The 13,572-nt window shown below is 44.5% G+C and overlaps 1 protein-coding gene across 1 annotated transcript; it reads left to right on the top strand.

Annotated features, from left to right (window-relative positions):
• The first annotated feature begins 2,341 nt into the window (after positions 1-2,341).
• OSTC (oligosaccharyltransferase complex non-catalytic subunit) lies at positions 2,342-6,022 on the top strand. The gene is made up of 4 exons (XM_083861440.1): positions 2,342-2,569; positions 2,783-2,876; positions 4,419-4,616; positions 5,710-6,022. Exons 1-4 carry the CDS (start codon positions 2,431-2,433, stop codon positions 5,726-5,728), a joined length of 450 nt encoding a protein of 149 aa, XP_083717566.1. The 5' UTR covers positions 2,342-2,430; the 3' UTR covers positions 5,729-6,022.
• The last annotated feature ends 7,550 nt before the right edge of the window (positions 6,023-13,572 follow it).

Genomic DNA, 13,572 nt, shown 5'->3' with positions numbered 1-13,572 from the left:
AGGGGAACCAGCGCGTGGCAAAGGTGAGGTTTTGCGTGATGCTGGTGCATCCCCGACAGGGGCCTCGGCCGCCTCCTGCCCGGGCACGTCTCCCGGGTCGCGGCCTCCTCCTGGCCTTGGCAGTGGGACGCGGGTCCTGTGCCCTGCGCTGGGCTGCGCTTCCATCACCTCCCGTCTCTGCCGCTCTCCAGGCCTCTCGGGAAACGCTGCACGCTGCGGCCGGCTTCCTGCACAGGAGCGATCTGGAGCAAGTGCTCCAGACGCAGAAGCTGGTGAAGTTCGCCGAGCGTCTGGTAAGGACGGCCTGGAGGAGCCCCCTGACCGCGGTGCTCAGTGCGTGGGGCCGTAGCTGCGGTCCCTGCCCAGTGCCGCAGGCAGGGGCGCCGGCCAGGGCCCCACACGCCGCTCCCTTCCCTGGGGCCGGGCGGGCACTTCTCCAGGCTCCTGCCGGCTGGGCCTCGGGGCTGTGCGGGCAGGGGAGGCCGAGGGGCCGAGCCCGCGCCAACCCGTCCCTCCTGCCGCTCTCTCCAGCTGGTGCAGGACGAGAGCCGAGCGGCCGGATACCTGCGTTGGGCCCTGCCCTACCTGGAGAGCCCACGGGAGCCCCTGCGACAGGCGGCCATCAGGATCATTGGTGAGCCACCAGCCCGGCACCCTCCCAGCCCCGGCAGGAACATCTGTGCCCGGCGCCTGGAGCCGCGCCTGCCGTCGGGGCGCTGCCGTCCTGTGCTGCTCCTGCCCTTCCCTGGGGCCTCAGCAGGCGCCAAGGGCCCGGGCTCAGTCCGGCCTGGGCAGGGGGGCGGGAGGGAGCTGTGCCGCTGGGGCCCTGACAGGCTCTGTGTTCCCAGGGATCGCCGGGGTGCTCCTGATGGGGCAGGAGGAAGAACTGCAGGCCCTCAGCCAGGGTGAGTGAGGGCAGCGGGCTGTCAGCAGGGGCTGCCGGGGGGAGCTGCAATGCCTGGGCAGGGGGCTGCAATCCCTGGCCCCGCTGCAGAGGGCTTCGCTCCCTGTGTGGAAAAGGGGGGGCACGGGCAGAACACAGAGAGGTTTCAGGGCTGCGGGCGGGGTGATTTGTGGCCAGCGCCTTGTGGCCACTCCCGTTGGCCCCTCCTCTCTTGGGGTGGCCACGGCAAGAGGCGGGTGGGATGGCCCTTGGCGGGAGAGTCCCCTGGGATTCCCGCAGATCCGGGCTCTGACCGTGGCACTGTGCCTGTCTCTTCCAGCTCTTCAGGCCCTGAGAGATGATGACAGCCCCTCTCTCCTAAGCCTTTTTGTCCAACTGAAATTCGAGGGGCGAGCTGCAGAGCTGCGGTCATCTGCCAGCCCAGAAACTGGTGCCTTCAGGCACCAGGGACGATGAGACCACCCGTATATCAGAGGAGACAGAGAGCAGCCCAGAGCTCCAGGCAGAGCTGGCGATTGACTCAGCAGAGCCTGTGGGAAGCTCGCGTGGCTTCAGCCCCCTCCCTGCCTTGCTACGCTCTCCATCCCTTCTCCCTCCACTATTCCTCCCTTTTGACACCTCCATCCCTTCAGCCCTCAGACCACGCCCTTTCATCCCCTTTCTTCCCTCCCAGCTCATCCCTTTGCCTTGCTACACTCTCCATCCCTTCTCCCTCCACTATTCCTCCCTTTTGACAGCTCCATCCCTTCAGCCCTCAGACCACGCCCTTTCATCCCCTTTCTTCCCTCCCCATCCCTTTCATCCCCTTCCTTCCCCAGCTCATCCCTTTGCTTCGCTTTCCATTAATAAACCGTTTGTCTTGTTCACTTTATCTGCATCTCTGTGGAGCTGAAGCAATGTAAATCCAGAGTCCTGGGACACACGTTCCCTTGCTGTGTCACACCTGCGGTTTCAGGATGGCCACCAGCCGGGACGTGTCTCAAGGGGGCCGTGCCACACGGACATCTCAGCACTGATCCCTGTCTCGGGCTGGTTATTTTGCGGGCAGCTCTGGGGCTGTGGGTGGTTGTGCAGGCCTGAGGGCCCCGTTATCCCCGCTGTGGGGCGCGTCCTGCGCATGCGCTGCCGGGCGGGCCGGGGGTCCCACGTGGCTGCCCCGCCCAGCGGGGGGCCCGGCCAGGCCACGCCCCCACCCCGGCACCCGGCGCCGACACGTCAGGGCTGCTGGGTCCTAGCAGGTGAATAAACATTCATTGACCTTTCCTCTGCGATCTGGCAGCGTTTCCTTGTTTCTTTGAGGCCAAAAAAATTTTTTTCTCCATATGCTCTTTGAGCTTTGTCGCTATTTTCTGGTGCTTTTTTTAGTTGGTCTTTTTTTAAATGAAATTTTTTCCCCTGTCGGGACTTGGCAGCTCATTTCCGTTTCCGCCTTCGTGTCGGCGGCGGAGTGCGGTGGCGGCGGGAGGGAGCAGACAGCGCCGGGAGGGAGCAGCGGTGCCGCGGCCGCCCCGGGACCCACCGCGGCCATGGAGACGCTGTACCGCCTGCCCTTCGCTGTGCTCGAGTGCCCCAACATCAAGCTGAAGCGGCCGAGCTGGGTACACATGCCCTCGGCCATGACCGTGTACGCGCTGGTGGTCGTGTCCTACTTCCTCATCACCGGAGGTGAGGCCGGGCGGGCGGGATGGAGGGGAGGCCCCGCTCACGGAGCGGCTCTCCCTCGGTCCCTGTCCCTGGTGGCAGAGCCGCTGCTGACCCCGTGTCCGAGTCCGAACCGCCCGTAAAACACCAGCCTCGGCCATCCCCGATCGTGCCCGCGGTGTCAGGGCAGTTCTCGCTGCTGCGAGTTAAAGTCAGTGCTTGCTTTCCTCCCCGCAGGAATTATCTACGACGTGATCGTGGAACCTCCGAGCGTGGGCTCGATGACAGACGAACACGGGCATCAGAGGCCGGTGGCTTTCCTGGCATACAGGTGACAGCAGGGCCCTGTCCCCACTAGCAACGTGCTGCAAATGCCTAAGCTCAAGAGAATAAACCCTGTCTTGCCGAGCTGTGCATCTTTTGCTTTGCTTTGCTTTCTCTGCAAGGCAGGAGTTGTTTTGTATCAGTTCTTGATTTACCAATACTTAAAAAAAATCCCCACCAAACCAGCATTTAAACCAGTGGAAATAAAAAAACTTAGTTCTAAAGTTTTTTAAAATGAAAGGTCTGGTAAAAAGAAATAATTTTGGGCTGGCAGTACTTATTTTTCTTGCTATTTAAGTTGAGCTTTATTCTGAATGGAGATACATTTGTTCATTTTTTTTGTTGCAGAATCTGTAATGTTTGGGAAACGTTTGGTTCTTATCTTTTAAACTCTAGTGTACTTGGGACTCTGGTGGAGAACGTTGTTACAAATGTGTAACAACAGGGTCTTCTTAGCGCCCTTGGCTTCTATTACTGAAAATGAGTTAGAGACTCCTAGTAGCAAACTGGTCTGAAGAGAGTTAAATCTACTTTTGTAACTGGACTGGGGGCGTCTATGTGTGTGGAAACAAATACTGATTTTTGTTAAATACCAGAAAAGTTTGTTGAATCTGTGAGGTGTGTGTCATGGTTGATGTGACAGATTTTGACTTGGACAAGATGTGTGTTCCAGATTGGGTTGGATTGTTGCAATGTCCATGAATCAAGTTACTGCAGGGAGTTGCTAGCACTGGTATTTGTCAGTGAAAACCAGATGAGAGAAGACAAACTTGTTTCTTTCCAGGATATGAGAAAGTAATAATAATCTTTATTTCTGTATGGGCATCCACTGTAGTTTCATCAATGCCAGTTTTCTGGGGTTGCTAATTAGGAAGATGGGAAAATGGCTCAGTGACTGTGGGAAGCAGGAGACTCGTGATCCAGGTGCAATATTCTTTCTGCATCTCAGCTTCCTCACTGTCCATCTCTTTCCATTTGTAAGAGGGAAGTCCAGCTGTCTGGGCTGACGAGACAGAGAGTCCCATGGGATCAGGCTGGTCCCTGGCTCAGCAAGCAGGCAGCAAAACATCCTGCAGGATGTTTGCTAGAACCAGCAGATGTGCTTCAGGCGCTGCTATAGTGCTTTGAGTGGAATTTGTCCTGAGAGGAGGATTCAGGCAGTCCTGCCTCAAATTGGGATGGAAATAAGGAGGTCATGGTGCCATGCCTTGGACTCATCTGTATAACCAGGAGCCTCCTTGCACTAGGTGGTTTTGCAAACTAATGAGCCTGGGTGGTAGCTGTGAGTATGCACAAATATATATAAATCCTCTTGTGTGCTGGGCTGGGCACCTTGCAGACTCTCAGTTCTGGAGATAAATTGTGTATTAAAGTCTCAATGTAATTGTTTAACATCAGTTTCCTGCTTGCTTTAATTAGAAACTCACCCATCAAAGTTAATCATCTTGTGTGTTTGTACAGATAAAGCATGTTGAGTAGATGGGGTTTGAAATGTAAATAATTTCTTTAACATTTGTCTGACTCTTTTCCCCTTTTTTTTCTCCTTTAGAGTAAATGGACAGTATATTATGGAAGGCCTTGCATCCAGCTTCCTTTTCACAATGGGTGGCCTAGGATTCATAATTCTGGATCGATCCAATGCACCGAATATCCCCAAGTTGAATAGGTTTCTTTTGCTCTTTATTGGATTTGTTAGTGTGCTTTTGAGCTTCTTCATGGCCAGAGTTTTCATGAGGATGAAGTTACCGTAAGTGATTTAATTATCTTTCAGCCTTTATTCTCTTTTGTGCTCATGTGTGCTGTGTTAAATTTAAGAGTAACAGAAAATATGGTGATCTTCAGCTCAAATATAAGTTGCATTGTTCTCTGCTTTTTTTGGAACATGCTACCTTGAATGAGGTGCGATGCTTTGGGACCCAGCTACTCTAAGATCGTGCTGTAGTTATAAAAGGGTGACAGTTCCTGATATGTTAGAAAATATGATTAGCAAGTCTGACTTGCTCAGTGTATCTTAAAATTCATTGTGTGTACTGGTCAGGTAAGTAGCTACAAAGTAGGGCTTTGAGGAAAATGGAACTGTTAGAGTACTTTAAGAAAGGCAGAGGAGGAAGGGATCATTAGCTTTCAGGCTGTGCAAAATCCAGATGCAGGTTTTCCAATTTTCGCCCGTCTGTGTTTTTCAGTCTATCGGTAGCTAATTTTTGGAGTATCTCTGTGAAGTGTTGAATTCATAGTGACAGTCATTCTTCTGTTCTTAATACTTTTTTTGGCCTCTGCAGCATACTTAAAAAAAATTGTTTCATAACAGAGAAGTGATGGGTTCCCTGGCAGCAGGTATCTGGATAGTGACCTACTCTGTATTTTCTTTTTCCCTTGATCCTTTATGTTTTTTTGCTTCACTGAGTACATGTGTGTCTGTACAACAGTTCTCATTCTGAAATTCATGAAAAGAACAGGGCTTCAGAGAAATGGAAGAGAAAGTGAGAACAGATTTGTGTGAAGTGCCAGAGAAGATCAGGTTGTATTGAATATTTGAATATCTTAGCACTTTAGTTTGTGTAAAGGGCACAAATAAAGAACATTTTTTAGGGTATTATGTGGGCTTCAAAAATTCTGAACAATTACCAAATTTGGATTGAGAATAGTCTAATCCATTTTCAGTGTTCATTGAAGAAAATCAGCTGAGGAAGGAGTGTGCAGCTAAGATGGCCAAATAGCCTTGATCAGCAGAGGCTTTTGCAGTCTTTAAATTTTGGTTTAAGATTATATGTCTCTGGATTTTTGAGGAGTGCTGCCTATGTTTGCTAACTTTTTCTCAATTTTTTTTTTTTTTTCTATAGGGGCTACTTGATGGGTTAGTACCTCTTGTGCTGTGTGAAAGTTTGAGCTGAATTTACTCCTCTTCACAAGGTGTTATAAGAAGAAACAGCAAGAAACAAGTTCTATAGTCACCATCAACAGCAAAGAGACCTGGCCATGAGAAACAACTAGGGAAAGAGTACTTTCTCTGCAAACAAACTCTCACTACCAGTGGCTGATCTGTAGTTTTCAAGCAATGTTTTATCATTTCTGATGTAGAGCTTTTGAAAAAGAGAAGTTATATAGCTAAATATTTCTTTTATATTCCATCTCAGTATGAAGTAGAGAACCTACCTTTAGCTCTACCTGAAGAGTATTTGCCATTGATAGTTCTTTGTTGCAGGTCTGTCTCCTCTTCCCTGTGTGGGACAATTATGTATGTGAATCAGAGAAGAAACACTCGAAACATTGATTTCCAAGTTGTAATCAGAAAATTAGTAACTTTGGATGCTTTACAGCCAGAATACAATGTGTCTGAAATTATTGTGAAGGCATCTTTGGCCTTGATATTAATTGTATTAATTTGCTCTATTTGAGCAAATCCAGACATGCACTGGGAAGGGCAAACTGTATGAATGTGCATTTTTTTAAAGAAAAAGTGTACAAAAGGAGCCAAATAAAACTTATTTTCTAAAAAATTATTTTAATTTTGTGCAACTTGTAAAGCGTTTTCTTGTTTGTATGGACTGTTCTACATTCAGACATGAGATGTCATACCATGACCATGTAATTTCAGCTTTGTTTTTCACTATTGGATGATTTTATTTTCTTTTTTAGTATCAGGGACAAGAAGCCTCATTTTCCATGAATTTGTACTGTAAGCAAACAACATGCTGTTATCAGTAGCCAAGAAAACTTACTTCTGAGGCTGCTGCTTTTTTGTGTGAGGCAAAGTTCCAGTTTAATGTGTCTTAATTTTAAAAGATTGAATGTTGCTGAAATGTTTCATTCATGTATTGCATTTTGTGGGAAGGAAAGACCCCTCTGAATTACCATAAATATCTTTTTTTTTTGCAATCCGAAAGTGTCTGATGCACTATTTTAATCGGTATAATAATATAAAGTAGAAAAGTTATTTATTCCTGTAATTGTGAGGTAAGCACATACTTAATCAAGTTATGTTCACATACTTAATCAATTTTCTGAGCTAGTTGTTAATCATCCCTCAGGATATGTCACTTCCACTGCTTCATTCTTGCGTACAGTGTGACACTTTTGCATCTGTTCATCTTACATGTTTGTCATTAAGACTTCAGGTAGTTTAAGCTGTTTTATGCAAAATTTCCAATCTTTTTGACATGGTTATCTTTTGGTCATTCTGGTTTTGTGGAGACACATGCTTACCTTCAGGAGGGAGTATTGATATCATGTAAGTAAGTACCTGGATCTTAAGCCATCTTTTTAAACACTCTGAGAGGCAAGTCAAATCAGAAAGTCAGTTTACTGATTATAATCAAGACTCTTCTGGCTCAGTGCTTGTTGTAGTGCAGTTGAGCTGCAGCCTCCCAAGTTGGCAGCTGGTTCTAAATGAGCAGGCGCTTGAACAGTGATTTGAAAGGCACAGTTCAGTGCCTGTGCTCTGTGAAGTGCCTTTCACTAATTGCATGCCAGGTGATGTAACTTGAAACAACAATTGAAGCAAGTGTAATTGCAAGGTAGGAGATAGTTTTGAGAGAGTAAAACTAGGTGACTCCTGCAACAAATAAGGCTGAAGGAACATCACGTTGTTTTTGGTCACAGACTCCTAGCTAGGTCTGGTATGATCATCTGTGATCTGTGTCACAGAGAACCAGGAAAACAAATGAAGAGCAGAATATGGACTACATGGAAATGAGGCATGTGGTAGGTTGGAAGATGGCAGAATGCACTGCTGGAGATTGGTTAATTTTGAATGAGGTTTGGAGGCTTCTTAGTCAACCAAGGCAAAATTTCTACTGAGTCAATTAAACTGCAAAGAAGAAGTATTGCAGTGTGTTAGAGAAATCCCCTTTGCAGAAAAAGGCGGGTATTTTCTGTAATTGTCTGCTGTTCTCTGTATGTAACAGCAGGTGGCCTCTAAAGTAGGGGCTTGGAATAGTAACAGGAATGTTTCAGTGACTGAAAAAACTTCCTGTAACTAGTGACAATATCCATCTGTGTTTTATGTTCATATCTTCAAAGTTCAACTGAACTAGATTGGGGGTGAGAGGTTAAGGTAAAGGTAAAGCAGGGCTTACAGGAACACATCTTTCCTGATTAAAACCAGAAACTTGGCCTACTTTCAAGTGCAACAGAAAGAGTCAGGCTGAAGTGTAGAGGTCTTGATTTTCTGGCTGTCTTGATGGAGAAAATACTGAATGCATGGCTTCAGTATAATCTCTGAAAGATGACGCCTAGTCAGTATAGTCAGGAAGACATATATAACTTGTGTAGCTCTTGAAAGTTAGTATATATGTATATGAACCCTTAAATGATCTTATACTTAATTGAGTTAAGCTGAAAAATACCTCTAGATGAAAAAGAACAGACATTCTGACTTCTTTTTTCCCCCCTCGATGCATTTTCCAGACTCCTGCATATTGTGGAACAGTAACAGAATTACAGAATCATTGAAGTTGGAAAAGATCTGTAAGATCATCAAATCCGACTATCAACCCAGCACTGCCAAGCCCACCACCAAACCATGGCCCTGAGTGCCACATCTCCATGTCTTTTAAATACCTCCAGACACAGAGGTGCTGGTAACTAATGGGGAGTGACTCAGTGAGCAGTTCTACCAATTGCCTCTGCTGAGGATCCTCAGATGGATCCCATCCAGCTCCATAGATTTGTCTGTGTCCCAGCGCTATAGCAAGTCACTGACCACTTTCCCTTGGATTATGGTGGCTTCATTTTGCCCCCATCCCTGTCTTCCAGATCACAGGGCTGGGTACCCACAGAATGACTTCTCTTGTTATTACAGACCAAGGGGAAAAAGGCATGAAGTACCTCCCTCAGTCTTCTAATCCTTTGTCACTATGTTTCACTCCAGATTCAGTAAAGGATGGAGGTTCTCCTTAGACTCTTTCGTTGCTAATGTATGTTTAGTTGAAATTTTTAGTTGTCTTTTATAGCAGTAGCCAGCTTAAGTTCTATGTGAGCTTTGATTTTTTTAATTTTCTCCCTACATGTCCTCTTGACATTTTTATACTCCTCCTTAGTTTCCACCTCTTCTTGCTAAGGTCATAAATTCTCCTTTTTGTCGTGATCTTCAGCCAAAGCTCTCTGTTCAGTCTGCTTCCTGCTTGTCTTGTCTTTAGGCATATCGGGATTGCCTGCTTCTGCATCTTTAAGATTTCCTTCTTGAGTAATGTCAGGCCTTCCTGGACTCCTTTGTGACCCAATGGACTGCCAATCTGGGCCATAAGCAGGCCAAAATCTGCCCTCTGGGAGTCCATCATAGCAGTTCCACTGACCTCACTCCTCCAAAAACTGACACATATTTGGAAGATTTATGTCACTGAAACAGTTTGTGGAGGAAGGAGGATGATTCAACCATTTTGAAGAAATATGCCTAAATATGTGTTCTTAATATATTAATTAGGAAACACTATGTGTTTGATTTCTTAAGAGTTACAGTCTTATAACCTGAGACAACTCTAAATTTTTTCTGCTGCCTTCTATACAGGGAGCCAATGTGCCTATGAGAAAGACAGCAATTCTCATTTATTTTCCTGATATGTGGAAATCCTGCATGCAATGGAAACTATTTTCCTACAGCATAGCAACATCTGTGATAGTGTACTTGGTATTGCATGTTTGTGAATGTGATTATTGTATTTTTCCTATGATGCTATGATTTTCCCTAAAAGGGTTGCAGCAATAACTGGTCTATTTTCAGAATTTCTAATTGCTGCTTCTCAACACTGCAGTTTCTTTAGAATATTTTTCTTCCAGAACATGGTAAAAAAAGATTGAAACAATTAGAAGAAATTAATTGGAACTGTTGTAGAAATCTCAGACGATTGTTTTGTAGTATTTGCAATCACATTAACGTCTTTCAGCTATACTAATGTTTGGCAAACTCTGGAGAGATCTGGATTTTTGTGACAACAAAAAATGTAACTAATACATCAAACTCTTTTCAAAGTATAGTGTTTTGTGAGAAGTGGCTAGTAGGAACATGGGAGTTTCTAGGTGATTTGATTTTTTTGGTAAAAAACAATCGTGCTGGTGTCCTTTTTGTTTGACATGGATACCTGTCAGCCAGGAACTGGACTGAGACCATGAGCCCATTTTAGAGCAAGAGCTGTGGCACTGTAATGGGAGTTGATCATGTCTGACTTCCACCATGTTTTAATTAGAGATGCAGGGCGCTGCATTCTGCTGTCCAGTATCTTGAGTCCATGAAGCAATTTGCTGAGCTCCTGTTGGATGACATCAGTCTAGTCACTAATGTTCTTCAGGCATAAGATGGAGTTACACTTCATCACGTAGCTATCCCATATGGGTTCTATAAATGTCAAAGCTCTTAGACCGTTCTACCTGCAGGTTGGAAGAAATAGTATTTATCTCTGAGTAAATCAGATCAATATGGTATCATCTGCTGCCTAATGTTTGTGAAAGACTGACATCTATAATTTCCTTCTCTTTTCGGTATCAGTTTTCACTACAGAGATCAGTGTGGATGGGGGGACTAGTATCCCTCTGTTGTTGGTGGAAATGTTATGCTTTTAGCTGGGAGCAGGGGAAGAAAAAGTTTGAAAGGACTCAGACTGGTTGTGTTATTCTAAAATAAACTGTGAAAGTTAAACTTTGTCTCCAATACTAAGTAGACAGCTTAAATAATTTCAGAACTTTTAGGTATTTCTGATAGATCTTGGATGATAGATAATATATATTTACTACATTCAGGGTTCCCATGTACCATCTGCCTGTAAATGCGGATGGAGACTGTGAGGAATGGGGAATAATAAAAATAAACATAACTGCAGTTGAATGACGAGGTTTTGGGGTGTGGGGGAAGCATTTTAAGCACCTGGAAGAAAATGGCAAAAAAGATAAGTAGCCAACTTAGATTTTTAAAGAATAAGTCATATGAAGAAAAAGGAATATATGAATTATGGGCCCCATGGATAGAAGAAAATCAGATGTTTGGACTGTAGAGTTTAGTACTGTCTTGCATGTTTTGGAAACTTGGCTTAGCTAAAAACAGCTATAAGCTGAATTCCAGAGTATTTTGAGAAGCATTATCAGAGTGTTTACTGATTAGTTGATGTCCTTATATCAAAGTGGAAAGATATCTTACTTTTTAGGTCTGTCCTGTGGCTAGTTTCGTTCAACACCCACTGGCCTGTATTGAGTATGGTGATCTGAGTAAATAAGCAAAAATTGTAAAACTCAAAGACTGCTGGGAGGGCAGAATTAGGATGCATAGTGATCCTAACAAATCAGTGAGTGGTCTGAAAAATTAGGCTGTTTTTTTCTTTTTGGGAACAAGTCCAAAGTATAAATGCCGCTCCAGGAAAATAGTTGACAAAATGTGGGATGCCTCAGAATAAGTCCTTGGGTTCTGCTGCACCACAAGCTGAAGAGGAGAGCAGATTGCCTTTTGTGCCACAATACAACATCACATGGAGATACTGGCAAAACTGAATTTCCAAGTACAGGAGGCATAAAATTAAGCATGAAAAGGAACGAAGCAATTTTGTTTCTGCATCAGTAGTAAGTAGATAAAGCTTCAATAGCAGCAAGGAGGAGTTGGGGTAGGAGAATCTTTAAAGGGTAAAATAGTTTACTACTGGACTAGATAGTCTGTGCCAGTGATGGAATTTCTGCTTTGTGCAGCTTTAAGAACAGGCTTGGGAAATGCCTGACATTTGGCTTGTTTCAGGATGAGTGACTGGTTTCTTGAGGTGTCTTCTAGTGACTGCTCGTCTTTATTATTCTGGGGCTGAGAACAAAACTTTTGACCTTCCAAACACCAAGGTGGTGTGTATTTAAAAATAGTTGTTGAAGGGTCTTTGTAAATAGCTAAATCTGTCCTTTAAAAATACCCTTGCAGTGCACCTGTAGGACAAAATCCTGCTGGACTTGGTTCAGTCTGAAAAATCTGGTGGTTATATGAGCTAGACATGACAGCAGAAAGTAGCTCCATTAACTGCCTACTGCCAGAACAGAAAAAGCAATTAGCCATTGGGTAAGGAAAATAGAAGTGTATGGAGGAATGTTTAAGTACTTTTTGTTTTCAAATTTTCATCTTAGTCCTTCACCTAAAATGTGTTATAATTAGACAGCTGTCAGTATAGCTGTTGTATTAAAACAGGGTGATGAGTGGGAAGAAGGAGCCTGTGGTATTTATAGGAAGTATTTTGCTGATGGAGCTTTTTCTCTGTTTTTCCCCTCTCTGAGCCGGAGCAGCAGTAAGACGCTGATATGTTTCTCAATTACACAGACTTCTCCAGACACCTCCTTTCAGCAGCTGTGCCTCACTGACCTGTGGAATTTAACTTCTTTTCTGTTTTCCTCAACTGTATCTACCTCTCTCCACTACTTGTTGGTTGTTAAACTAGCTCTGAATGCTGTGTTTCATCTCCTTTTTCTTGTCTGATGCTGGTCTGAGCTTATTCAAGGTCTTTATCCTGTTGTCTTTCAGCAGCTGTCATCTCTTGTTTCTTTGTTGTCATTCCAGACTTCTGAGTTTCAGGATACCACTGTTGGTTTTGATTGCTGTCTTTCTAACTGCTACAGTATTTCTGCCTTCAAAGGCAGACTTTATCAGTCTCCTCAGCTTTTCTACTTCCTTATTCCTCCTCAATGGTACTTGCTCCTTTGTCACACTGAAATCCATCACTTAGCCCCACCAGCCTAGACAGACAAGGCTGTCTAGGAACCTTGCTCCTCTTAGTATTCCTGCCTCTGTTCCTTCTGCTCTGGCTACAGATCCTTCAATTTTCCCTGATGGCCATTGTTTGAGCTCCTTTACTCTGCACTGACTCCACACTTCATTAGCTCCTGCTATCTGTGGCAAAGCTTAACCTCCTGGCTTCTCTCCTGCTTTCAGCCTCTCTCATCCTCTGGTTGTTTCTTTGTCTGTTCCAGTTTTCTCTTAGCTGTCTCGTATCTTTGTCTTTATTGTTCTACACTCTATACCATCTGTTGTGCTGCTGCCTGCATGACTCATCCTGAAAACAATAAAAATCCTACTGCATTCCCAATCATTACACTGGGGAGCCAATGAAGTCACGCCAAAATCTACATCAACAGCAGTCAAGCCGAGGTCCTCATGGAATTCAGGTACATAATTTTTGTTTAAATCAGTATAAGTTAACTGCCAAATACATCTGAGAATCCTGCCAAAGCTTCATCACAACTTTAAGGAAAGGAGATAATTGTTTCCTGGGAATGGATTTAAAAACACCTCTGCAGGGATGACCTGTGAGTTCTTAAGTTTCTTAGCAAGTAACATGAAAAAAACCTTTTTTTGCACATACAGTTACTGAGTGTTTTATGAGCACAGACATATGGTCTGTACACGATAGAACAAACTAAGAAAAATCTGTCACAAATATCAAGATTCATATACATAGTAGACAAGGCAATAAATATGAAAGATCATAAAACCGGGGAAATGGAACATTCCATCAGGCTTTCTTTAAAGGTACACAAGGCACATAATGCTTAAAACCACTGCTAAATAACAAAATTATTAACAAACAATATTTAAATCATAGTTTGGTTTCATAGCCTAAGGAGGAATAATTTCAGATGTATGAGGAAGTTTTTTTCCTCTAGTGTTTTAAAAGGCAGCAGACACACGGTTACCTTAAGTATTTTTTGGTCTCATTTAACACCTAGGTAAACCCAGGGTACACCCCACTGAAATC

Source organism: Zosterops lateralis, assembly GCF_965231275.1.
Source record: "Zosterops lateralis genome assembly, chromosome: 5".
Taxonomy (NCBI): Eukaryota; Metazoa; Chordata; class Aves; order Passeriformes; family Zosteropidae; genus Zosterops; species Zosterops lateralis.
Note: the sequence above shows the minus strand (reverse complement) of the source record. Positions and strands in the feature narration are given on the sequence as shown.